The 27,963-nt window shown below is 38.8% G+C and overlaps 2 protein-coding genes across 10 annotated transcripts; one reads left to right on the top strand and one right to left on the bottom strand.

Annotated features, from left to right (window-relative positions):
* elovl1b (ELOVL fatty acid elongase 1b) lies at positions 1 to 19,263 on the bottom strand. Of its 7 annotated transcripts, XM_077533505.1 has the most exons (10): positions 19,085 to 19,263; positions 11,186 to 11,270; positions 9,748 to 9,888; positions 3,834 to 3,927; positions 3,235 to 3,425; positions 3,079 to 3,159; positions 2,239 to 2,295; positions 2,063 to 2,168; positions 1,486 to 1,622; positions 1 to 781 (listed from the first exon to the last, which is right to left on the bottom strand). In XM_077533505.1, exons 4-10 carry the CDS (start codon positions 3,901 to 3,903, stop codon positions 455 to 457), a joined length of 969 nt encoding a protein of 322 aa, XP_077389631.1. In that variant the 5' UTR covers positions 3,904 to 3,927; positions 9,748 to 9,888; positions 11,186 to 11,270; positions 19,085 to 19,263; the 3' UTR covers positions 1 to 454. The 7 variants fall into 7 exon arrangements, with proteins under 7 accessions (XP_077389631.1, XP_077389634.1, XP_077389635.1 ...); XM_077533508.1 differs by lacking the exon at positions 11,186 to 11,270; XM_077533509.1 differs by lacking the exon at positions 11,186 to 11,270 and having other exon boundaries at positions 9,748 to 9,854.
* On the top strand, positions 19,157 to 27,850 carry mob3c (MOB kinase activator 3C). 3 transcript variants are annotated; one of them, XM_077533515.1, is made up of 4 exons: positions 19,157 to 19,538; positions 25,851 to 26,417; positions 27,036 to 27,238; positions 27,468 to 27,850. In XM_077533515.1, exons 2-4 carry the CDS (start codon positions 26,000 to 26,002, stop codon positions 27,495 to 27,497), a joined length of 651 nt encoding a protein of 216 aa, XP_077389641.1. In that variant the 5' UTR covers positions 19,157 to 19,538; positions 25,851 to 25,999; the 3' UTR covers positions 27,498 to 27,850. The 3 variants fall into 3 exon arrangements, with proteins under 3 accessions (XP_077389641.1, XP_077389639.1, XP_077389640.1); XM_077533513.1 differs by lacking the exon at positions 19,157 to 19,538 and adding an exon at positions 19,565 to 19,949; XM_077533514.1 differs by lacking the exon at positions 19,157 to 19,538 and adding an exon at positions 23,081 to 23,824.
* Positions 27,851 to 27,963: the final 113 nt, after the last annotated feature.

Here is a 27,963-nt window from a genome sequence, read left to right as displayed (position 1 = left end):
TCACGATTCATAGCATGGTTTATTGGCGTTTTATTTTTAAATACACAGTTTAGAAAGTAGAAAGCCTTACCAATACAATTAGTCATTTTGTTGTAAAACTATTTACAGATAAAAGTATTTTCAAGTCATCTGTCCAGTCATCTGTCCACAAAGGGGTGATATGTCTTAACAAGTGAAAGGCAACCAGTGTGACACTAAACTTGCTTGTCAGTGAACTTCTCTTCATACATTGTGCTTTCCAAAAACAAAAAAAAAAACTCAGAGAGAGACAACCGAACCAACCAAATGTGGAATCCCCCTTTGTGGAAGTCATGGACCGCGTTTTACGCCGCTTCCTCCCAAGTTTCACATACATAACTAAAAATTAGGACAAGAAACGCAGCCAAAATCATCTTTGGAATCCGTGCGACGGCTTCGCGAGGTCATACTTTCTGGGAGTTTCTTTCCCGCCGCCCTAGGCCTTCTTCATCTTGCCCATGGGAGCGCTGCCGTTTTCGTGGTGGGCCGTGCCGTAGCTCGTGCCGTGTTTGACGCCGTTCTCGTGGTGCTTGCCGTTGGCGTACACGGCGGGGGCGGAGGAGGCGCCGTTCTGGCACGCCTTGATGCCCTGCTTGGGTAGACGCTTGCCCTTGACGTACGCCTGCACCCAGAAGTTGGAGAAGAGCACGAAGAAGAAGGTGCCGTACACCCACACCAAATGGATGATGATGGGGAACTGGTAGTCGCAGCTGTCCATGAAGTAATACTGAGTCGCGTGGAGGGACACCAGGACGAACTGGGTCTGTCGGCGAAAACAAAGCGAGACGAATGAGTGAGGAGGCGGGAAAGTGCAACGGTGATAGACTAATTGCAAAAAAAAAAAAAAAGATGCAAAAGAAAAAATGCATGAAAAAGAAAAAACAAAATATTTTAAAAAAGGCAAAAGATAAAAAGGACAAAAGAAAAATTAATAAAAAAAAATAAGAAAAATATAGTGGAAGAAGAGGAAAATGAACAAAAAGAAAAAAATTCAAAAGGATAACAGGAAAAATAAGAGAAAAGAAAATAAGAAATAAACAAGAAAAAAAAAAAAAGACTAGAAAAAATAAAGTAAAAAGCAAAAAAAAAAAAAAAAACCCAGAAGAAATAAACAAGAAAAAAGGAAAAATAAAAGCATAAAAGCAAAAAGAAAAGCATGGAAATAGGAAAAAAAGTGACAAAAGGAAAATAGTAAAATAAAAAATTGACAATAGAAAACCAAACAGAAGGAAAACATAGAAAAGAAAAAAAAAAGAAAAAAAAAAGGGAAAGCACAAAAACAAAAAAAGTGCCATATACATGTGATGCATTATTATGAAAACAAAATGGAAAAATTAAAATAAAAAAAAAACAAGAAGGAAAGAAAAAGTGAAATGGAAAAAATGTAAGAGAAAAAAAATGGAAAAAAAAGAAAAAAGGACCCAAGACGAAGAAGAAGCAGAAGAAGAGCTTGAAGACGATGCGTACAAGCTGAATGGCCGTCATGTATTTCTTCCACCAAAGGAACTTCTGGAAGCGAGGTCCGGCCGCAGCGAGGAAGTAGTAGAAGTACATGATGACGTGGACGCAGGAATTCACCATGGCGTGGAAGGATCCCATCCCACCTGACGTCATAAACACAAATCACATAAGGCGACGTTCCCAAACATCATGGGGCCAATCATTTGCTCACGCCAAATCCTTACAAAGAAAACTATGATACTATCTTGGACTGTCTTTATTTAACTCTGTAATTGGAAAGCTCTCTACTTCATGTCATGAGATATAAAGATGTATATTAAGGCTACATTTAAATCTTGCTAGCAGCTTCTAGAAGCCACACTCGAGCTTAAACTCTATGGATTACATCACAGTGAGTATTTGTTTTCTTTTTCCCTGAACAAAATGGTGAACGGACATACCAGGTTTTCATCAGACTATAAACAGTTATCACTGGCCAGATTCTATGGAGACAAAGGCTCTTTGACAAGATAGCAAAAAGACTGGCATGCAGGTACCGCAGCGGTCACGTCCGCCATCCAACTTTGAGTTCATGTGTACTCACCGGGAGCGTAGCCAACTCCCCACCACCAGGTCCAGGGCATGAAAGAGTGGTGGAAGATGTGGAGGAAGGTGATCTGGCCGCTCTTTTTTCTCAACACGAAGAAGATCTAGCATAAAAATAATAAGGTTTTAGACACACATTTTAAACCACGTTTCCAAATCAAATGTGTGACTTACAGTGTCCATCAGCTCAATGATTTTGGAGAACCAAAACAACCAGGCCACCTCCACCATCTGAAGGAAAAACAAAACAAAAAACAGACGCGTCCATCAAAGTCTATTCGGCCCCATTCATGCGTTGTCAACATTGGTGACTTTTGACTTTTGCAATCGTTGATATGATCTGTTGTGCCAGCATTTTCTCTATTACCAAAATAAACACCAAAAATTCACATAGCAGCTGCTGTCAACTGAACAGTCAAGAATAGCCTCCAATGACAAACAAAAATTACTGTCTATTCAACAATGCAACTTTAGAGCGTTTGAGCAAGCAACGGGCTGACCTAAGAGACAGTCACAAGAAGGTGTCATGCCATTTAGCTCATGACAAAACTCTTCAACATTTCATTAAACCGTGACAATTATCGGAATCATTTCTCTAACTAATTTGTTTGTTTGCCACTTCCTCACGTTAACTCATTCGCAGCCATTTTCACTGAAGCAACTCCCGGCTGTTTTACTGGATTTTGACTGATTTTGCAAGGCCCACAGAATATTGTGTTCTACTGCTATAAAAACATGGACATTTGTATCCGTTTCCGTTTTGCAGCAATTAGCATTAGAATATGGCTAAGTTTCATCATTATTCACAAACCTGTTGAAAACAATGGCAAAAAGAGCTTATTGGAACATGGCTCTGGCTGATCTCTTATACTCTGTTGCCACCTGCTGGCTGTTTTTGTCATAACTACCATTGCTTTAAGCGACCTCTTCAGGTCAGAAGCTGCATCAAAGCCTTCAATATGCTCTAGCATTTAAAAAAACAAAAAAAAGAACAGGGAAAACTCCCAAACTTACTCTAAGTGCCTGAGGGCTGTTGGACACATCGATTGCGTCGCATCGCCAAGTATACGTCGTGGCCCATCCAGACATCAAGAACTAAAAGAGACAAAAACACGCGTTGAAATGACAAAACACCGCTTCAACAGGGTTGAGGAAGAAAAGCGGACTCACCTCATAGACGATATACATTGATAGCGCAACAAGCGCAAAGTTATAGACGATCATGGCCTCTTTCAGCTGGAAGGGCTTTCGATTGGCCATGATACGAGGGCCCAGGTACAGTACAAAGAACAGGTAGCACAGCAAAATTACAGTCATAGGAATAGGACTCTGCATCAGGAAATGATTCTTCAGTCGAGGATCTGGAGGAGGGAGACATTGGTTGAGGGATGTGAATTGGACGTTTCATTGGATAACTTATTAAAATATTAAAGACGGCAAGAATCTATATGAATGCTTTAAATTCCAGTTTTGGTGCAAACATTCTAAAAAACAGACAAATGGTGACAGAATTTGCTGTGCAGTATGACGGTTGATATTCTTCTTCAGACAACAAACGAGTTGAGTGAATCAAGAGCACCTCTACTGGTTGCAACCAAGTAGTGCACGCCATTTTGACTTACAGGATAATCAGTTTCACACAGAAAACAGAACCAATTCAACAATTATGACATTAAAAAAAAAAAAAGAAAAAAAAAAAAAAAAAAAAAAAAAAAGTACAAATCCTAATCTTCACATAAACAGTTACTTAAAAAGGTGAAAAGACTGACCAGTTCCTGCGACGAGGTAGTCATAGATATCCATGGCATGAGAGCCAAACTCCTTCATCTCCTGCAGCATGTTTGCCGTTTCGTGGCCAGTTATCTAAATAATAAAAAGTGAGTGGGGAAAAAAAACAAACATTGTAATTCAAATTCAAATACAGAAAATTGTACCACAAACCCAAACTAAAACCATATTGTTTGGCTTTTTTTCGGTTCCACATTAGCCTCATTTGTTCCTTCCGTTTCTTTTGCAGAACCTTGTGACATGACACGTTTAGCAGTCTGCACGAGTTCACGCCTCATAAAAAAAAAAAAAAAAAAAAACGTGGTTAATCATTACTCAACACTGCAATTTCCACACACATTAGGAAATTAAACAGTAAGCTCACTGAAGTGACTAGATTTTCCAGTATCTTAAATGTGTTACTAGTACAACGGGACATCACCAGAGAGGAATTTTCCTTATTTTCCTTAAATCCTTATTCAGCTAAACAAAAATACAAGTTGACCCAAGCCAAGTATTTCCACATACCAAACAACCCCAATGAAAATCCCAGGATGCCTGACTCTGCTCATGCGACATGGCCTGACATCTGACGAGGAGGAGCCACGGGAGGAGTGGGACGGCTTTCCTCGCCCTGAGGCCAGGCGGCTACATCATGACCTCTTAGTCCCAGTGCACAAATATTGAGGAAAATTTCCCGGGCAAGCTTACACTTAACTGCGGCATAACTCACACAGTATGAGTGCTACTACAAGTATGGCGAGCAAACACAGGAATGTTGCTAGTATTGGAAACCCCGAAGGCTATGGGGACAAACGGCGCATGTTCTCCTTTGAAAGTGGAGCCAGAGAGCGCCATTGTTTGATATACAAACAACAATGACCGACCGCACAAGAGCAGCCCTCCTTGAGCCAATATCATTACAAGCAGATACGTTGTCGCGAAGGAAAGCAAACAAAGGAGGGTTAAGTATTTACCCTGGAGTAGATAGGTTTTGAGATACAGAATTACAAGCCCACAGCAATGCATTCCATACAAAGAACTTCCTTGGAGCGTTGGGCATGAAAATGTGAGGAAACAAGACACTTTTCCAAGTTTAGTGGTGCCTTGAGTTGAGATACGAGTGGCTAAGTGGCGTACACGCCGTTTGTCACAATCAGTTGAAGTTTACCGCCAAACTAAATATAAAAGAGACTTACACTTTGTGTATCTAAAACAAACACATCTTAACCTTTCAGTCTGCTAGCGTAATGCTACCTCTAAATAGCATCTATGTCGTGGCGCTACAACCTTTAAGCAAGGGAGTGAATAGTTTTAAAGGAAGTTAACTGACAAACTGAATATTAAGCAAACAGAATTACATGTGAATCCAATAATAAAAACACACACACAAAAAAAAACAACCGTAACCTTTTAAGATTAGCTTAATGCTAAATAGTAGGGGTGTTAAAAAAATCGATTCGGCGATATATCGCGATACTACATCGCGCGATTCTCGAATCGATTTAATAATTGGCAGAATCGATTTTTTTTTTTTTTTTTTTTTTTTTTTTTTTAGGATTCACACCTTGAGCATGGAAGAATGTTATATGAACGGCACATTAAGCCTTAATATTTTTATTTTAATGCTGTTCAAATGTGAAACAGATTGCAAACTGTTTGTGTACAGTGGCTCACGGTTATAAGCCTCAAGTTTTAGATAAATATATTCATACAAATCTTACAGTGTACATGTACAAATTTACTGATAGTATTTTCTAAATTTGAATGGAAAAAAATCGCAACAATCGACTTATAAATTCGTATCGGGATTAATCGGTATCGAATCGTGACCATTCGTATCGGGATTAATCGGTATCGAATCGAATCGTGACCTGTGAATCGTGATACGAATCGAATCGTCAGGTACTAGGCAATTCACACCCCTACTAAATAGCATCTCGGTTGCAAGGGTGTGAACACTAAAGTTAACTGACAAACTATATGTAAAACTAAGAATTACAAATTATGTAATTACAACCACAACGCCTTAATAAATGTCAGTTTAATGTTAACAATGCAAATCAGCAGAGCTGCAACTAACGGTTATTTTGGCAATAGCTTAATCTGTCGATTATTCAATGAATGGGGTTCAGAGCGTTTTAATTTCAATGCATTTATTCAAAAAAAAAATTCTTCTCAATTCCAATTGAGTAACTGGCTTGGTCCGCAAAACGTCAAATGTCAAAACAGGCGTTGATCACTGTTCTTCAAAGTAAAAGCAAATGTTTCATTTTGATTCAACACAAATGATAATCAGTCTGATTTCATAGAGGACTACAGGAATCATCTAATTTCTTTTGAGAAGCTGAAATTGAGACGATTTGGACAACTAAAAAAAAAAAGATTAAAAAAAATAAATAAAAAAATACCGGTATCCAAATGATTAATCAATTACCAAAAATAATTACCGGTAATCTTAAAATCAAACAATCATCTATACATGCTAACGGATTAAAAAAAAATTTTTGGAATACAATAAGAGAAAGGTGTACACTGACAGGATAACAAAATTGGCATAAATTCTTTATCCTCAGCAAAAAAAAAAAAAAAAAAAAAAAAAAAGAGCTAACAATACGAGTCAGTTGCAGAACTATTCATGCATTTCTCAGTATTATACTATTAATTGCATTTCTTTTCATTTCAATGGGGAACAAAACTCACATCACAAGGCACCGCTATATGAATTTTCCCCTCACAACAAAGAAACCATAATTTGACAACAAGATGCACAAGACGGTACACTCAAAAGGTCAATTTACTATTGTACTTTGTCAAAATTGAAACACGAGTTACTAATGTTCCAGATCCAAACAAAACATGTTCCAAAAAAATGACTTGCATTCAAAATGGCAGAAAGTGCTCTTCAATTTGCACCGCATTTAGCATTTAAAGAAATTTGTTTGCAAGCATCCCTGAAAAAGAAATTATATATTTACTTTTTGTGCTTTTACTAAATCAGTGTTTCTCAATCTTGAGCAGCAAAATGGCCATCGCACCAATATAAGGAGAAAACACTTTTGGACAGTCTAAAACCTGCCTGTACATCGTGAACCCACACTAGGAAACACGAAGACGCTGACGCGTCGAAACTTATTTAGACGTCAGTTTCGTGCGAGCGTTATCGCAAATGCTGGCGTGTGGCATGACAACATCAGATAAATGACATTTCACAAAACTCTTACACAAAACGCTGTGGCTGATTTTGAGCAACGGCGAGGTATTTGGGGCGGGCGCCTCGCATTTCAGCAAGTGCACCCTCATGTCTGTGCTGAGTGCAAACGTCAAGGTCTTGTTCTGAGGAAAAATGCTCAACAGTTAAGCCGACCAGATGATCAATCACCATCTGGTCGGGGGAAAAACACCTATACGTTGAAATGTGGAGGAAAAAAAAAAACACTCTAGTAGTTTAGCAGAAAGGAAGGTGAAGCTCCTCCCTTAACTGGACTTTTTTTTTTTTTTTTTTTTTTAGCAGCTATATGAGATTTGCTTTGCACTGCTGACTTATTACTTTAGCATCGTGACACGGCTGAAATTATCTCACGCCCAATCGTTAAAAACAAATCAGATGTAACAATCTCCCAACCATGACAACCATAAGGAAATGGAGAAACGACATGCCTGTCACCTGAGACCCAGATAAAGAGCAAAGTTGAAGGAAATTGAAATTAAACCTCTGTAAATGCACCTTGATGAAAACCACACAACATGCCATCGACAAATGGCAACCAATTCAATCGTTCTTGATCCACTTTGTCCATCACGTCAACGCAAACAAAACGGCACCATTAACTGTCCTCACTTCCTTTATTAGGGTTTTACACACACTGAATTATAAAAAGGAGTGACTTCAGCCAATAAACACTTGTACATAAAAATTACCGTTCATCTCAAGAGACCCAAATGTTCCCACGATTACACCAACTCACAAAAATATGTTTAATTGCTGTATGAAAACTAGCTATACGGACCACAATTTTATAAGGTGATGATAGTCTAGTCGACGGTGACTAATCAATGACATCATAATTTTTCCACCGTCAACTCGCCGTGTGCGCTTCTGCCTCCAAACTGTGACGCCTCTCCAAACATTCACTCACTCACTCACTTTCCCTGCCATCTTCTGTTACACAGGACCCACACCTGACTTGTTCATCCAATCACATTCCGATACCTTCATGGCCTTACAGAAAGTTGGAAATTGTAAAACCCAAATGCGTATAATACACAACTTGCATTTATTGGGCTAAAATAGTCATTTAAAATTGGATCAACTTTAAAATGTATAAATTATTGACATTTATGGCAACAATGTTAGCACAACAAAGCAAGTGAGTTTTTACTTACAAGAGACAATTTGTGCCGTAAACTAGTATTTCGAAATATTTTGTTGAATTGCCCAACTTCAAATTTGATCGAAGTTTGTTGCCTTGAAATTTCGAGTTCACCCAAGAGTTTTTAAAATGCAGGAGGAATTCTGTCTTTCATGGATTGTTGCAAGAGTGAGTAATATCCGACTGTCTGACAGACTGTGAAGGCGTCTGATCTGTGATTGGATGATTAACGGGGAGGAGCCAATGGAAGGAGTAAAATGCTTCCTAGCATGTCTGCGGTATGAATGGTAGTTGTTAGCGACATTAACTAAACATGTTACTGATCATCTACCACTTCATCTTTGTTTTGTTGTCTATACGCAGTAGCTAGTAGCTATAGCATATTGTCTGTCTTCTTAATTTGACATAAAAGGTGACTTGTAAATTTGCTGACACCAGACATAAGGATTTAGGCCGTTTGTCAGCTAGCATTAGCGAATACCTTTTTGAACGAACATTCAGAGTGCTTGTGTTTTTGTTACATTTGAGGATGGACTTGCGACCAGTCTGATTTTTAGCCACTATAGTCCACAAAAAGGAGCAAAAAAAGAAAAGAAAAAACAAAGCCTATCAAATGCTTAAATATGAATTAGTTAAATTTGACTAAATTATTTTCTTGACTATAGACAAAATGAGCTATTTTCTTCATTATAATTGACGAATAATTTGGAGGAAGTGTGATGCAGCACGGATGGCACCCAACTCGCCATCCTTGACGTCATGCTGTTCTTCGAAAGCAAGCTGAGAGTGAATCCGCTGCTTCAAGCCAAGTAGTGCACGCCCCACTGTCTCAATTGCATCAAGAAACGATTAATCGGCAAATCAAATGCACACAATCCAATGAATTCTTATCGATCAATTAGTTGACAAGAACCCCCAGTTGTACTGACTGACAATTGGTGATTCAATAAAAAGAAACCCATTCTGGGCAGCAACTCCAGCTTTAAGAAACGACTCACCAGAAGACAGAAACTTCCCTAACAGTGCAAGACATGTCTATAAAAGGTCAGTGTAGCTTTTTCCAACCCGCATGACATTGTCACCCATGATCTCCGTTGCATTTTCAGTCAGTGCCCCAACCAGAAAAATTACACTATAACATTATAGTTGTGTTACAGACTTAACCGTGGTTAGTTTTAACAGAGCCTTGACAACAAAAGTGGCTGGTTTACATCTAGTGAAGGAGACAAAGTGGAGTGCTTCCTGCTCAGAGTCAATGAATCACAGGATGGAAAAAAAAAAAAAAAAGTGGGAAGAGTTAATGATGAACAAACAGGGAGACGGGATTAGGGAGTTAAAAAAATAATAAAAAATAAGGAACACCCAAAGTACAAAGTGAAGCATCCATTTGTTAGGGAAAAAAATCAAAATAAAACTGAACCTCCAGCACCAATAGTACACACTTGACAATAAAACCCACTTGGGAAAACCAAACGGAAATGAAACACGAGCGCCCGCTCAAGCACGAGGGTGCACAAAGTTTAACCTCAAATTAATGACTTACCCTGCTGAAAAAAAGTGGAATTTCCAGCTTCGGAAAAGTAAAGCCAGCGTTGAGAGAATCCTCTTCGGGAGCCTCTCTCTTGGAGAGAAGAGGGGAGCGAGTAGAAACTGCAGTGTGATGAGGGAGAGAATGAGAGAGAGTCTGTGTGTGTGTGTAACAGAGGGAGGGAAGGAGGGAAAAAAATAAATAATCAACCGACAAACGCGACTGGTACTGCCGTCCTACGAATCTCCACCCCTCCCTGACTCACCCCGGTGGATGAATAACCAACACAGAAACGGAAGAGGGAGGGACAGAGGCTGAAAACGAGCGAGCGAGCGAGATGTGTGGCGTTACGGCGGCGTCCCCGCTATTTAAACACACATCATGCAAAATGAAACTGCTCCGTCTCAAACCGCGGCCTGACTTTCGGTGCAACCCCCTCCCACCACTCGGAAACTCTCCTGGCCACACCCCACACATATTCACATGGAAACTTGGCTCTCAAGTTGCCCTGCTTGTCCTCCATGGGGTGGGAAGATAATATTATTCAGATGACGCGGGCGAGGAATCAATGGCACCCGCTATCCTGAAGGACGGCCATTGTTCTATTTGATTGCAGATTTTGCTCTATGTACTAAACTTTGGGCTAAACTATTCAATCGAATTCAAATCGACGTCAAAGTGTTTGTAGAAAGTTGTTTACAAATTGCAAAGGTTGCAATTTGAAAAAGTGGAACAGATAGGCAGATTTATGCAATTTGACATGGTGGGGTATTTTGAAAGTAATTACAAAATTGGCATAATCGTAAACAAAAATAGATTATTAATACTATTTTTTAATACTAATTCACATTTATATATTTGCACTTTTGTTTAAATTTTAAAATGAATAATTTAGTACAATTTCTCATTTTGTACCCCCCCAAAAAACAAAACAAAACAAAAAAAAACAAAAAAACATAATTGTACCAACCGTGATTTCAATTGTTACCAAATTAATATTTTGTCTACAATTCATGTACAATCAATACCTTTTAAAATGTTTCTACTTGCTGTCGACTGATGATATCACCTGTGTTGAGGAAGTAGGTAACGGCCAATCATTGCTCACCTGTTTCCTGGGTTTGGTCAGTAAACTGAGCCGTGATTGGGCGTTACGTGCTTCCTCAGCACAGGTGATGTCATCATCAGTCGACTGCAATTAGACAAATTTGCTTTTAAAAGGTATTAATTGTACATGGAAAAATAATGAAGTTACCACATTAATTGTAGACAAAATATTAACTTTTTAATGCTGAAAATGGCTCAATGACTCAAGAATCCCTTTAAGAAATTTGGCAGACAGTGAAAAATTACTTTTTTTTTCTTTTCTTTTTTTTAAAGCAACTACACAGCTTTTGTGTTAGTCGAGTCTGTGTAGCAACACATGGAAACAATACTCATTGGCATACTGCACCTGACTGAGTGACTGAAAGTAACGTTGACTTGTATGACTTTACTGCCCCCAATCAGGCACGCAAACCAGAAGGCGTCACACTTGGCTGAAATGAAGCATGGAGAAAAAAACATTTAATAATTTTATACATTCTATTTAACGTTATTATTGCTCTTTGTTTTTATAAAGTACAATATTATAGATTGCCTTTTTTGGCAAAGGAATAATGGCATTTCCATTCATTCCAATGTGGGAAAAAGGATGATTTGCAATAAGTGTTGAGTTTTAAGCATGGTCACAGAATAATTTAAACTTTTACCTCATGAAATCAATATTTGAATCTGTCATTGGTAGGTCTTAAAAAATGCCATTTATGACTTTGAACAACAAAAGCATGAATGTTCAATCATACTGAAGTGTATTCCCGATGATTGTTATATGAATTAGAAATTTTCTGGGTATTTTATACACGATGCTACAAGATGATGTAGACTAACAAATTATGCATATTTAACAAAACACTAACAAATCGAGGTGGCGGTCACATGGAATAAAGTAGCAAAGCATATTTTTTGTTGTACGTTTTCTGAATGTGTTGTAATAGAAAGACTGAACAATTAAATGACCATTAAAGCCAGAACAAATCTAATACATAAATAAGATCATCGGTCGAGTCATTTCTTCCTGTTTGCTTCTACATTTCGCATTTCCCTCATTGCTGGACTTGGCAACATTGCCAACATACACATAAGACACATTTGCTTTGCTGGAAAAATCAACAACATAGCTGGGCGCCACCACCAACCAACCATGATGTTTACTCGAGGGCTGGCAAGCGCAGGCGATGATGGCACTTGATGACAACTACGCGTCTGGATATGACAATAATGCATCAAATTCTTTTGTTTGGCACCTCATTACTCCTCATCGGGTGAGCGAATTCTCAAATCTGACTTCACCGCCACACCTTTGTGTTGTCAGAGCTCAAATATTAAAACGGTAGTAGTCGTGTCATACAATAGCAATAGTAACATTCTCAATTTGTGACTGTTCTGTAGAAGAAATTAAACGGGGAACAATGCACACGGAAACACAAGAATTTCATTCATAAGATCGTCAAGTGTGACTTTGGCGGATCATTTGCAGGTGCGGAAAAAGAAACTCAACTTGGCTAACTAATGCACGATACAGTAGCAACTTAAAAATAATACAACGCTTTCATGTAAACAGCTGGACTTGACTAAAACAAAGTGCAGAGGCACTCTGGAGCACAGACCGACTGGGCTGGTTTGACTTGTCACTCAAGCAAGCCCCGTAGCGGTGCGGGTTTACGGGTGGCTGAGTGGCAGCAGCCCAGCGCCCCTCCTCCAAATACCACAACACACACACCTGAGAGCAAAACACACCACCGCTGCAGTTGCTAACAGTAGCATTTGAGAAATGATTGTCATCTTGCCCCATGAGGCCAACGCCTCAATTGGGCGACCTTATAAGTGAAGGCCTTACAGAGGAAGCGGAAATGCTAATAATAGTGTTTACTTTAAAAAGGTAGTTATGAAAGAGCGGGACTTTGACTATTCACTGTCAAAAAAAAACATTCAAGGTTTATTTCTCACATTTGCTCTGGTAGAATTTATATTAGCGTTTGTTGTTGTTAGTGTTTCCCCCGCTTGTCAATTTTTATGTGATTGCTTACGTCTACAAGCACTCCATTACTTATTAACATTTACCAGAAAGAATCAGATCATTTCACTTTCAATTTTTTCATTTTCATGTAAACATATCCACTTTGGGCGACCAAAAACATTAGCTTAGCGATTAGCATTTAGCATTGGCTTCTTCTGCTCTTTGTCAGTGTTGCTAACTTGCCACACTTTGTTACCTTTAGTGATAACAATGCTTATTAGAAGTCTCTTATTTGCCGCCACAGGGGAGCGGATTAGTGAGTAGATAGCAAGCGCAGCTGGTAGCTCGTGCTTTTCAGTGTGGTGTGAGGTAAAGTCAACCCAAAAATGTTCTTTACAATATGTTGTGTAGGCCCCCACTAGCCTCAATTGAGATTCTTATTAAAATTGTGTTTGGGAATTCTCAGTTAAGCAACAAAGTCCATCCATATTTCTTCATCTTAGGGGGCGGCCATTTTGCCACTTGCTGTCGACTGGAACTGACATTACAGTTGCTCAAGGGCCCGGTTGACATCCAAACTGACCAATCACAGCTCAGCTTCAGAAAACAGGCGAGCCGTTATTGGTCGTTACCTCAGCGACTGTGATGTCATTTTTCACTGGATAGCAAGTGGCAAAATGGCCGCCCCCTGAGATGAAGAAAAATGCAGTGGGGCTGCATAGAACATATTATTGTAGAGAAAATGTTTGGGTTGTATTAACCCCCCAGTTCGTGAGCAGCCGCTTGGAGCCGATTGGTTAGCATAACCAGAGGAGTTAGACGACTATTACGTGTGAGAATGTTGATACAAGAGACAGAGGGTCAGTCAGGGTCAGTCACGCTACAAAAAAAAACTACCGTTAAGCTTCGAAGATCAGATTGTTTGGAATGCTGATTCTGATCAAAAACGATTTTCCATCAGTCCTACAGTAGCGGCCACAATGACCTCATTTGGTCTGCTGCCGCCACCACACAGATAAGCCCCGACACACACACAGAAGCCAGTTAAAATTCCAGAGACAAGATGCATCGCAGATACACTTTTGTGTCCCCATCTCTAGCGATAATAACCTATCTATGACCTAATGTACAAATCACATCACTGGGTGTGGAGTTAAAGGCTTTTGAGTTGCTGCCACACAAATAATTATCTTAATTGCTGTTACACTTAAAGCAAAACAACTCAATGATATTTAAAACATCAAGTGTGCTCCGAATGTATGAAGGCAGAGAGCGCAAATATTCATCGCCATTTTCCATGTTAGTGCGAGGAGTTCAATATTGCTGCACACATCTCAGTTGTTGTTGCACCATGTGAAATACTTGCAGTGCGCTGAACAAGGATCACATCCAGGTGGAAAAAAAGGACCGTACAAAAAAAAATACTTCATTTAAAACAATAAAAATAAATAATTCAAGTGCATGCCAAAGCAACAGGTGGTTCAAAACACCTGACCCTGAGGCTAGGCTAGGGAACAGACACATTTGCATAAAAGGCTACATTTTAAAAATAGAAATACTGTAGAAGATTTATGGACGAGTTACTCTTGACAAGAAGTTGTACAGTTACAGAAATCAACAGGACAACTGACACTCATAATGCAGATCAACTCTCCACCAATGTCGAAGTACAACAATAATGAATAAGTTCAATCAATACTTCTCTGACAGTGTCAATCAAAAATAAGCATTGCCTTTGAACTTTCTTAGTAAAGTCAGATGCCACAAAGTTAGCTGATGGACTGGATCTAATATGCAAATAGCCTTAAAGTTGTGACGGGTTGTTTTACATGAAGTAATAGAAATAAACTGAAAATATGGAGGGGAAAAAAAAGTTTAACTCAAAGGACACTTAAATGTAAAAATGTATCACCCCTTTTTTGAAAGAAAAAAAATTTCACGTCATGTCGTCACATATTGCAGAATATATGATTGATGATTATATATTAGCACTGTTAAATTCTCATTAAAAAAAAATTGTAATGTCACAAATGTAGATGACAAAAAAAATAAGTTTGTTGTGGTGAACAGGCACTAGAAAAATTTACCAACTTGAAAAATTCAATAAATCAGGCTGGTGGGAGGACAAAACACATGAAGGTGCAACCGGAGTCTACCGGGGATGGAGCCAAAGTCAAAATGAGCTTTAACAAGCTGGTGTCATTCTACGCTGTTCGCAACTCAATGTCAACAAAACTTGCCCCGCCGCTTTGACGCTATGAGCAAAGAAATTAACTACCTCTTCACCTAACAACCCAGCTCATACTGCAGCTATGTAGTAAAACAACATAAGAAACACTGCCCAATGTTTACTTTCCAAAGAAGAGCCATATTATAATCCCCCTTAATATATATATTTAATAATTAATAATTTATATTTCATTTAATAATATTAAATTAATAATTGCATAACCAGGACTGCGACTACTCAGTACTCAAGTAGTAGTTTACTGTTACATCCCCCCCATCAGCTTACTGGAATGTCGCATGACTAGCCTGAGGTCTGCCATGTTCATGGTCCTTTGTTTCATGTGCTTGGGTGATGGTGGGTGTAAGGCGCTACTATGGGTGGGCGGTTGAGAGATCATCGCCCATCCCCCTTGTTCAGACAAGGGCGACCTTTCACCTTTACCGGTCTGATTCTCCCAATGCCACACCTTGCCTCCCTCCTCCACAGGTTTCTCCCTCTCCCACCTGTGACTCACATTTCTGGAACTTTCCACAGACAGCAAAAGTGCACCGCTGCATCCTTTTATGAATGCGCTCATGCCTAATGGCAGGTGCGAGTCAATTTGCATGATGCCGTTGCCCAGTTGTTTGGAAGCAAACCAAAATCCGGGAAAGGTGGGGACGTGGCTACTGAGTGAGACAAATTTGGATGATCTCACATCACATCTACACTGTATTGGAGGACAAAGTTGAACTGCAACTTTAGCCCTACCTGGATGTGAATCAAATAAATTCTTAGCAATTAGTGAAAATTGGTAACAACGCCGCCTCATACTTGGTTGTTGCAGGATTATGTTTATCATTTTACAGAGAACATTTGTTTGGAAGAAGTAACTTTATTCATGTTCAACCAATGACCGTTTTCGTGTTCTGTGACCGTTTATAATAGCAAACAGAATATTTTTGTTAATTTATTGATGCTAAATTTTCCAAAATCTAAAATATATTAAAATGCATTAAGAGTTATGCTAAAAAGAACCCTTGAAAGTTGCAAATATGCAGATAAAATAAGTTGCTAGACTTGGAATCAAAGCTTTGCAGGAACTAAAATTCCTTTAGTACCTGCTTTTGTTGGAAATAGCAATGGCTACAGTAATTTACATAACTATAGCAACTTTTCCAGCACCAAATTTTTTTTGAAAAACTGTGTCTCAAAGGTGCATTACCATATCTTTGCGTACCACACCCGTGACAATTGTAATCCTAAAAGGTAAAACAATGTACTTTGTTTCTAAGAACATCCAACTCATTTGACGACAAATGGGGAAAGTGCAAAACTAACCTGGTAGACTAGTTGGATTACGGAAGGCTTTTGGTATGACTGGAAGGAACAACATTCATCATGTCTCCGGTGCGTACGTTTTTGCATTTTATGCAAGTGAACTTTGATCTAATTTTCTGCTCAACAATTTATTTATTTTTTATTTTTTTAAATCTCATGATAATTTGCACGGCAGCAATTGCTCACTTTAGGGATCAGCCGGCTAAATATGAAAACTCACAAAACAATTAAAGTCATTCTCGTGGTCATGCTTGCCAAGAAAAAAGAGCTTCAGGTATCTAAGGCCATTGTGAGCTCCTGGCTGCATAAACTACTTAATTTCTTACCCGTGCTATGTTTACACAGTAACAGGTTGAACAACACAAGTAGGTACAGGCAAAGACTGACCTAATACCACAGTACATATTGGATGGACATATTGAGTTTGGTATTGCAAAACAAGTCTAGTCTCATCTTGTTTGTAAACAACTACTTGTTCTGTTGTCTTTTGTGTAATCCACAGGTGACAAACTTCAGAGCTAGGGGCCAGCTCTGACCTGCCACATTATCATTTGCGGCTCACTAAAGCAAATAAATTGTCATGTTAATATAGCTAAATGGAGTTGTTTTCATTTTGGAAAAATATATGCCAAAATTTCCTTCATATTTACAGCCATTACAAGTCATTTGTGCCAAACCCGAGAATAGTGTTTATAGTTTGTTTTTTTTGGTCACTATTTTCCAGGATTTCTAATCTCAAATTCAATTTGTTGAAAAAAATATATAACAATAAAATAAAATGGCAATTGTCTACATAATATGTGACATTTATACAGTTGGGAGTGGGACATTCCAAATCTGTTGTCTCAATTATTAACTAGTTTCCAGGCTTTTAAGTATATATAATTCTTAAGTTGGCTCCAGTTAAATGGAGAATTATAGTGACACAACAAGCCAATACCTTTTAACTAAAGGAGGTGACCAATTTCCATCGTAGTCAACAATTTGCAAAGGACTCAAGCAGCCTGAGTAAACACACGCTTCCACTGGTCTGACTTCCTGTCACAGGAAATTAAATCAAAGCTGTATTGACAGAATTCTATAAAAGTCTCAGATTCAACCACTATAAGTATGACCGCAACAAATGACAGAATTCTAAACCGGCTTCCCCCTCTCTCATTGGTCAGATATGGAAGTTCAAGTCTGTATCTGCAATTTGTAAGCATCAATCAGCCTAACAGTTGGGATTCTGCATAATTGTTGACGGTGCAAACATAAAAAGGTTTAAAAGCTGTGCTGCATAGAGTTGTTTGCAAAGATTTCTGGACATTTTTTTTTTTTAAACTGACTTCTTTAGTGCAAATTGCATCCTTGTTGATTTGTACCGCTTGCATTAACATGGCTGCACGTTTACAAAAGCACAGCAAGTGCTGACAAATTAGTGACTTTTCTGATCAAGCTACAACTACTTAAAAAAAATAAAAAATAAAAAAATCCACTAAGACAACGGAACCACACGTCCTGAACATTTCCATGCGCACACAGTGCACATTTATACGTTTCAGAAGCAGTTAGAATTGTTGGAAAGTTTTGACCTGGCATCATGTATGCTCACAAGTCGTAAACATTATGCATGCCAAGGTCACCTTGCCTCACCTTGAGAACGCTACATGAGAAAAGTGTGCGAGAGTGCTTGGGGCGGGTGGTGGTGGTGGCAATACTCTGACTGACAACAGAACTGCATACTCAGGAATCCATAATCAATCTCGGTCACAATTATTGTGAAATATTCATAAAGTCTCATTTCTAGCTCCAACAAACTAACATGTGCTGCATCACTAAAGGAATGTTTGACATGAATAATGATAGTTTCTATATAGTCTAAAATGGGAATGTGTCTAAAACAACCATTTTAGTGGTTTATTTTTTTTATTATTTTTTTATTATTTTATTTTTTTAAGTCAGAGGCAGTTGTTGGCGGCTGTTGCCCGGCCTTTTAAAAACACAACCTAAATATGAATAGAGTTTAATCCATAACTCACCACACAGTCCTCTGCTGGACATTTAGGTCTTCTACTTATTTATTTTGTGGAAAAACTAAAAACCAGTGTATACTAAAAGAGTCCAACAGCGTGACCGTTTGCTGTGTAAACATGCTAAACATAATCAAACAGCACCATGTGCAACATATGCAGCTTTAATATAGTGCCCCCACCCCTCTTTTTTTTCTTTTTTTTTTTTTTAATAAACAGAAAATTGCGACGTTTGAACTACTTCCATACTGTTAGAGGAAATAAGTGTTTTAAGGACAACGGACATGAGGTAGGGAATGGAGGTCAAGGGGATTTAGTGTCCTCTAATGCAAAAATCCTTTAAAAAAAAAAAAAATGCTCATGTTAGCAACTTGGCAACGTTTTCACGTTTTAACGCAACTACACTTAGTAAACTACTGATCAAATCCGGACGCACATGCGCCATCGAGATGCATGCAACTTGTATCAACAAAGTGTTGCGAAAATGCAGAGGGCTACAGGTGCAAATTTATGACGACCGTCGATGTTGCAAAGAGGCATAACCGATGTCACACATTATAGCGACAACAACACGAGTCAAGAAATCTATAAAACAAACAAAAAAAAGTGTCAAGGTTAAATGGGTGCGGCGCTGCTTAAAATTGACGGGGCGGAGATGTACAGTAATTGCACTCAACTCCTTAAGTGGACATTTAGGAAGTCTTTTCATGGCGTGTTAGTTTACTCACTCACTTTTTTTTCGAAGGGGGCAGAGTTAGATAAAGCCAGCGGAGACGATCGAAGCGAGACGGCTAATGTGGCCCGATGCGTGTCTCAAGTCGCCTCAACCTGTTCATTTCCGCATCAATCTTTGCAGCCGAGGAGAGCAAAATGCTTTCGATGGCGCTCGCCGCTCGGGGGAGGTGGAGTCAAAACTACCAGCCTCTCTTTTTAGTCGCCCCATTTGTACGTCATCAACTGACAGCTTCACCGCACCACAGTAGGAATTATGACACCTAATCTAATTACTGCATCTGTTTTTCCTCATTACGACAATTTAGTGCTGGTAGACAAGAATGAAAAACATGGTGGTTTGTCAGCAAATACATCTTTTTATTCAATAATTGGCAGAAACATCTGCGAGCAGGGGGCTCACAAATTCTGACAGGTATTTGTGTCAGTGCACCAATATCTGCTTTGTTCCAAGGTGAGAATGTATTTGAAAATGCTTGTCTATATTTGTCCTGTAATTGTCTGGCGACCAGATTGGGTAGGCTAACATCTAATCTAGCCATAAATTGTCCTGACAAATGCCCCATAAAATGAATAAAAAAAGTAAGAACGTGTCAATAACATTAGAATAGATTAGAAATAAAATCCACCAATCATTGGGGATGTTCTTTAATTGGTTGCCTAAGAACTTTGATGTGATTAAAGACATAGCATCACAGCTGCATCATTGCCTGTTTGTGTACTACTGCAATACTAGCAACATTTTGTTATAGTTCAAGGCCCAAGTATTAAATATATTAGTGAGGGATTTTTTTTTTGCACTAAAAGCAACAACAACTGAGGAATACAGAACAAGTCACATATGGAGAATCCGAATGTGTGATTGGTAAGTACAAGAATATTTGTTTTGATCGTCATGCCCTTATTTTGGTTTTATTTTCATTTCATACCATACTTTTGCCATTCATTTTCTGCATTTATTCATCTTCTAACATCTTAAAATTCTGTGAGTTTTGAGTCTTGACAGAGAAAATTATGAACCAATTTAATTTAATTACATTTAATATACAATAAAATAATAGTGTTTATTTTTAATTAAAAAAAATCGAGTTTGATTTCACCAAACCTAATTGTTACATTTTAAAATCTACCATCCTTGAGTCATATTGCACGACATATATTGAGATCGACTCGTCTTGTATTAGTGATGCACACCAGGTATAAATCGGTATAAATCATAACACTGTAATCAAAGCCAGTTCCCTTCAAATATGGCCTCCAGAGGCTGTGAACAGTGTAAGCATGAATTTAGAGCAATTAGTTAGTTAGTTAGTTAGTTAGTTAGTTAAACACAAAATATTAGGTAAAGTCAACATTTTTTTTTTTTATTTAGATGTCCAATCAGATTATTTTGATTAGATTCGGTGTCTCAAACATTTGAACATTTGTGTTTACAATATATATGGTGATATATTATCATTTTACAGTCACTAAAAAATCTTGTCTCACGCATCTCAGTTTGTGCTTATTTATTTATTTATTTATTTTAATTTTCCATTTTAATATCCTTTCCCCCCTTTGCTTATAGAAAAGCAAACAACAATGACTAAACTGAAAATATCTCATTTCTCTAAGCCTAAAATGAGGTCAGGTAAGGTGACCTCAGCAAAATAGCTTGGGTCAAAAGTTTAGCTAAGAAAATCGTTTAAAAAAAAATGTAACGATCGTCCTGACATATCCATTTGAATTAATGGTTAAACCTAATTAAACACCCAGCCCTACACGTGAACACAATGTACACTGGATGACACTGCTGTTGCCAGACAAGCCAACTAAAGAGACAAAATGAACTCAACAGGGTCATTCATAAGAATCCCAGAAGCTGATCTGAAACCATGATAAAGGTCAGCTTGTGCTTGTCTGTCAAACGTCAGCTCAACCGGATGTTTAACACAGGTGCACTATATAAACCGTGCTTTCGCACCACATGCTTGTCATATTTAACACAGTTTAGGTCAAAGCAGCAGCTGCTGGGGACTGTGGTCATGACAGCCCTTGCCTGGAAGCGACAAGTAGCCGCCATTCATTTTGAAGTTGAAGTTCAGTGTGTTTTAAATGTGAGTGTGATTGCTTATCTATATGTGCTCTGCGACTGTCTGGCGATCAGTCCGGTTTGTAATCAGCTCGCCCAATCTCAGCTAAGGTAGAAAATGCTTGGAGTGCAAGTGTACCCAATGAAGTAAATTAATTTCATATTGAAATGTACAGATTTTCTTTCAAGGCTTTATGTCATCAGTGTTAATTCTGAGCATGGAGGGCAAGTCCTTAACATGTCAGGAAGCGTGTTTTTACCATGATTACCTTTGTAGTCCTTCGGCGTGACGGACAGCTGAGGCCCGACTGGTTCCGTCGACTTCCTCATTTCTGACTGTTGACGCGATCATCTGGTATGAAGTCTGACAGCGGCAGGCATATGTCATGCATTGCGGTGACAGCTTTCCAAATGAGCACATAGTTTTTCAATTGGCCTTTTTGAAGCCGAGTCATTACTGAAGTAAACAAGGTGATGCAATGGCCACATTGCTAGATTGAACACACATCGCTTTAGAAGAGGTAATATAAGGATATGCATACCATTAATTATAAAACGGTTTCCCCATACCTTACACCTTAATAGTTTTAACTATGTTGCAATCAGTTCCTTTAGTTTATTATCATTTTATTCCCTGGTGCGGAGTGAATTAATGTTCAGCTAAAAACTTATATATGTACAATCAATTTTCCCTTAAAATGAATGGAAATGACATGAATCTATTCCCAGCCTCCCACCCAAAAAACAAAAATGTAATATGTATTCTTTAATATATACTATAATATACTTTATAAAAACAGAGTGTAATGATATAATTGCAATGAGGAATTAAACTTTTTTTCACAGTACTTCAATGGAAATTGTGCATCCCTTCGTTTGTGTACATCTTGGCCACGTGGGGGCAGTATATAACAGTCACGGTTTTTTTAATTAACAATTCACACAATTATGTGTTTAAAAAATAAAAAAAAGATAGGGTTTGGTTGCTGTACATTCTACCAGGGAGCAGCTAGATATTATGGACATCTATATTTAGATTTGCTACAATGCTAACATTTTGTTGTCTGAACACGACAAATCTGTTCAATATAAAATTTTGCAAAACGCAGCGCTAACAAACATTGAAGATTTACATGACTGATTAAACATTAAAAAAAAAGATGCAACTTGGGAGGACCCCAAGTGGCCAATTTGAGTTAGTACAACTTTTATTGGCCTCTGGGTTGATAAAGGAATCTGCAAATACGAGCGACAGAAGTATTCAACTATTCACATTCTGCTATCTGTAAGTACAGGTAAAGATATTTCTGTAAAAAGAAGACCCTTATAAAATATAATTGATGATTTAACTCTTAAACCTAAAACGTAGTTTCTTAAATGAACATAAATACAAAAGTAAAAATCTCTGATAACGTGGCACAACAATAGCAAAAAAACAAACAAACTCTGGACACAATATAATTAGCTTCTTTTATAGACTTACATAGTGTTAATAATCACTTGTTATGTTAGTATTGGCTAATTTGGCTCATCGTTTTGGATGGGAAATATTTTTCTGAGAGTTCATCGCTAGTATGCTTTTTTTCGATGTCGTTGCTGGCTCTTGTATTTCCACCATAAAGTCTCAACCTGGTAACAAAGTATAGTGGTGCCAATTGGTACCGAAAAAAGGCTGTATTATTCTGCCCCCGGTGGCCAAGTCACCCATGCACCAAATGGAGTCTCACTGGATTAATCATGATGCATAACTCACGTGTCAAGGCACCACTGTATTTTTGCTTCAACAATTACTAAAAGCTGAACCTCAGAATATACTAGCACAATCATATTTCATTCCTTTAAGAAAATTGTAAAGTCCAGTCTGTATGCTGCAAACAGAAACTGAAACTTGTGAATGAGGTTTCATGAGGGAGTCTCTTTTATCATCCTATATATGTTGGTGACTCACATTCCCGACAAGTATAGAAAGAGTGATGTGGGTTGTCTATGTATATACAAAGCAGAGAAACTGATACCTACTGCTCCGCCTTTAAAGAACCACAGAACACTTTGGGGATTTACAGTGACAATATATATGCCTTACCAGACAACCTTGGTCTCATCATGAACTTTTTACTTGTTTTATACAAGCTGCTATGAAAACATTTGAAAGAGGCAAAGGATTTAAATGATATGTTGCCATGAAAGAGCAGCTCGCTCTGCCAGATATTCTGACATATTTGTGGGATTGTTGTGCTCTCTGCTCTGTACTTGTGGTGGATAGACGTGGCCCACTTCATCAGAGAGGGGGCCGGGCTTCCGCGGGCTGGTGGGATGAGGAAAAGTAAGGGGAAAAGAAAGAGGAAGGGCTGAAATTAGAAGGCCTTTCCCAGCGCTCCTCCGTTCACACACCGAGGCGTATATGTAGCAAGAGCAGGCTCAGAAGACAAAGTCAGGATGTGACATCATCCGCAGGAAGGGAAACCAAGCGACTAGTTCAGCTTTTTCTTGACTTGCGCTTTGCTGCGGAGTGAAGTTGGATGTCTGTCTGAGGCCGGGAAAGAGAGAGAGGGGAGGTAGGAGGGAGGAGAAGGGGGTAAAGCAGCTGGAGCTGTCCTCCAAAATCCACTCTGGCCTCTCCCAAAGCTTTCGCCAACATTGTGGAGTCGCCACAGTAGGACAGCAAACAGGTACAGTGGAGACTGTTTTTTTCTTATCTGTCCTGTGTGTGAACAAATCTTTAAGTTCTTGCTTTAAACCGCCAAACCTGTGTTTTGATTCAGACATGCAGGCCTTGAATGGGTTTGTTTTTAGTGTGTGGCGTCAATAAACAGCAGGGAAGTATGCATACGTGATATGAGTGCATGATCAGACATGCTTCAGCTTGAGGTTATGGCAGGGAGTAAAAGACTTGTAGCCCACATGTGTTTTTTTTTTTTTTGCTATTATACATACTGGCTATATAGGTTGTCTATGTTTTTTTTTTTTTATTTGATGTTTAAGTCTTCCTCTAAAACCCTTTTGTTATGGAGCTATCTCATGACCACGTAGTCACGCTCCTCCACTGAACTGGCCGGCAAAGGAAGAAAAATGATCTATTTTGCAGATCACACACTCTCAGATCATTTTGGTGATGTCATCTTTTTTTTCATATATATATATATATATTTTTTTTTTGGCTGGGATTTTATTGACTGTTTTCAATCAGCAATGGGCAAGCTTTCACATATGGACACTTGCCTGATCATGCAAACTCAAAAAGAAACTGAAGCTTTTGCTCGTAGTGGTTCAGAGAAGAACCATGGCAGAAATTGTATAGAGTCACTTTACACACTAATGTTGATGATAGTGTCATGTTGCAGCCAAGGTCACTTGACTGAAGAGTCCAATCAGTGGAGGTCGCGCTCTAATCTGAATGGAAAGTTCACTAGAACTTTCATTTTAAAAAATGTGGCGTATTCCAAATGCCAAATCATCATAATTAAATGTAATGTGCTGTTTATTGAGGTTGCATCCGCTTGACATTTATTAGATGTCTCAACTCAACTCAACTTTATTTATAAAGCGCTTTAAGAACAGGCGTTGCTGTATACAAAGTGCTGTACATAAACATCAGTTTTGCAGTAAACAAGAACAAAGCAAACATTTTGAAGAGTGAATACAGTTTTTTTTTTTACAAGTACATTATACATCAGTGAACAGATAAGAAGTAGTGAATAAAGAGATAAATAAGTAGACTAAACATCAAACTCATACACACCACAAAACACCAAGAACAAGTCTCATGTTGCGCCAAAAGCCAAAGAATACAGATGTGTTTTAAGACGTCTTTTAAAAGAGGATAACGAGGGGGACTGCCTAATATTTAGTGGTAGGTCGTTCCAAAGGGAGGGACCGGCAACAGCAAAGGCTCGATCTCCTCTAAGCCTCCGCTTAGCCCTCGGTACCTCCAATTGAGGCACCGGGCAGGTGTGTAGGGGTGCAAGAGCTCGGCGAGATAAGGTGGGGCAAGACCATTGAGAGATTTGAAAACAAATAGAAGAATCTTAAAAAGGATTCTAAATTTCACGGGCAGCCAGTGAAGAGAGGCCAGGATAGGGGTTATGTGTTCCCTCTTCCGGGCACCAGTAAGGAGACGAGCAGCAGCATTTTGGACAAGCTGGAGACGCTGCAGGGAGGACTGGTTGATCCCAAAAATATTCAAACAATACTTGAATGTGTTCTTAAGAGTCTTATAGAAAACATGATAACAACATTTAAAGCCTAAATGTGTTTAATAAAGTGTTATACACTTACTTTTCCCTAAAATGTGCTTGCACTGAGGGAAGCCATTTTCTTTTATGATGCAAGCAAAGGTAGCAAAACCCCACCCCTACACATTTGGTATCATTGGAAAGCTCTGAATGTCCTCTATAGAGCACAAAATGAGTTAATTCAATCGTATGCACTGGGTGGGAGATATTCAGGTTTAAAAAAGGTCCACTACAGAGGACAAATTTGAATTGCTGGTAGTCAGGAGGATAAGGCTGGTAACGAACATCAGATTTTATTTTATTTATTTATCTATTTATTTTTTTATTTATTTTTTTTTTTACATAGCATTCCTCATTCACTCCACAAACTGTCATGTTTTCTCATGGTCACAACGCACGCTTTTTTACTACTAAAGGGTTGAATGAGACAGTCATGAAAGTTAAAATGTTTTCTGCTTCACAGTGAACGTCCAAGCATCTGGAGCCAGTCTTCACCGAGCTCTTCACCTCTTGTCACCTCCTCCAGGCCAGAAACTGCCGCCTTCAACGCGATCAAACGCATTTCTGGAGAGTACACAAACTGCCCATCTGTGGGGAGAAACCGCTTCGGACATGGCTCTGTGTCTGGGTCAGGTGTTTAGCAAAGACAAAACGTTCAGACCCAGGAAACGCTTTGAACCCGGCACGCAGCGTTTTGAACTGTACAAGAAAGCTCAAGCCTCGCTCAAGTCCGGCCTTGACCTGAGGAAGGTGGTGCAGCTGCCCGACGGCGAGAGCCTCAATGACTGGGTCGCCATGCACGTGGTGGATTTCTTTAACAGGATCAACCTGATCTACGGCACGGTCAGCGAGTACTGCACCGAACGCACCTGCCCGATCATGTCCGGGGGGCTCAGGTACGAGTACAGGTGGCAGGACGGCGACGATTACAGGAAACCCACCAAGCTGCCAGCTCTCATGTACATGAACCTGATGATGGACTGGATAGAGTCGCTCATCAACGATGAGGACATCTTCCCCACCAGAGTAGGTGTGTGTGAGCTTCTTTCAAAAATCGAACGTGTTAATTATGATGGGTTCTTTAAGCTTCATTAATGTTCTACAGATTCAAACAAGGTTAATTGAACCACGAGGCTGACATTTAGAAGCAATCAAATGGTGGCCATGTTTTGTCTCATCAACAGACTTGATCATTACCACAATTGCATTCATTAGCGGGAATGATGATAGATTATCATGACAAAATGGCAGACATTTTGCTAGTCTAATTTGGGTGTAACAGTTTTCTTCTGGACAGCCAATCAGAGGAGAGAAAAATGATGTCGTTGTTGTGAGCCAGCTAGTTGGCCCTCTGAGGCATATTTGAACTATGATTGATTAAAAAATCAGTCCCATTGGGTTATATCAACCAGTGCATCAGATTGTGGCAGATTTGATTGACACGGCAACACACAGAGGCTGAAATCTGATTGGACGAAAACAGGAAAATCCAATTTTCACATTTTTTCCAAGTTCTAAAAGCAGTTCAACCATCAGAAATGTCATAAACTGAAGAGAAAATGCACTGGTGGAAATAATACAACTTGATGATAAAGAAATAATAATAAAAAAAAAAAAAAACTTGTATATTTTTCCATGTTCGCTGCAGGTGTTCCTTTTCCCAAGAATTTCCAGCAGGTGTGCAAGAAGATCCTGAGCCGACTCTTCAGGGTGTTTGTGCACGTTTACATCCATCACTTTGACAGCATCTGCAGCATGGGCGCCGAGGCCCACATCAACACCTGCTACAAGCACTACTACTACTTCATTTCGGAGTTCAACCTCATCGACCATTCTGAACTTGAGCCCCTGGTGAGACATGAGTGTGACCTTTTGACCTCGTGCTATGCAATCAAAATGTCATTGTCAAATGTCTCCAACTGTGAGCAATGAGCATGTAATGAGACTGAGAAAATCCACTGTTGGCATTCATTATTGGAAAGATCAGTATGTGTCATAATTAAGAATATAAAATGAGGATGAGGCTCATTCTGTTTATGACCACAATTTTAATGTCTTCCTCTGTTTTGCTTTCATACAGAAAGAGATGACTGAGAAGATTTGCAATTAAACTTCAAAGATGAAGACAAAATGTTCACCTTCAATGGACTCTGAACTAAGAACTTTCACATTAATGTGTACATATTAAAATGTGAGCGGTGTGAGTGTCACTGTGAATTTATTTTATTTTTTTTAACGACCCAACCACACTTTTTCAGGTGTTTAGCTGTGAGCTGAAGATTTCCTATGTCTTTCCTCCTGTTTTTTCAACCTGTGCATGTATTTATAGTTGGCATTTTATAAGATATGTTGACATTGTTGGACTTGTATTGAGAAAAAGGTTGTATTTTACAAGTTTTAGAAACCCTATAGGGTCAAATTGAAAGGGAAAAAAAGAAATATGAATAAATTGAAGTTATCTGCTGTGTGTTGCCTAAAACTATTGGCTCTCAAAGTTGTTTCCACCAGGGTTAAGTCGTTACTTTGGGGTTCGCAATAAAAACTTCATATATGGAAAGTGGCATGCCAATAAAACT

The sequence above is a fragment of the Festucalex cinctus genome, chromosome 10, assembly GCF_051991245.1.
Source record: "Festucalex cinctus isolate MCC-2025b chromosome 10, RoL_Fcin_1.0, whole genome shotgun sequence".
NCBI lineage: Eukaryota > Metazoa > Chordata > Actinopteri > Syngnathiformes > Syngnathidae > Festucalex > Festucalex cinctus.
Note: the sequence above shows the minus strand (reverse complement) of the source record. Positions and strands in the feature narration are given on the sequence as shown.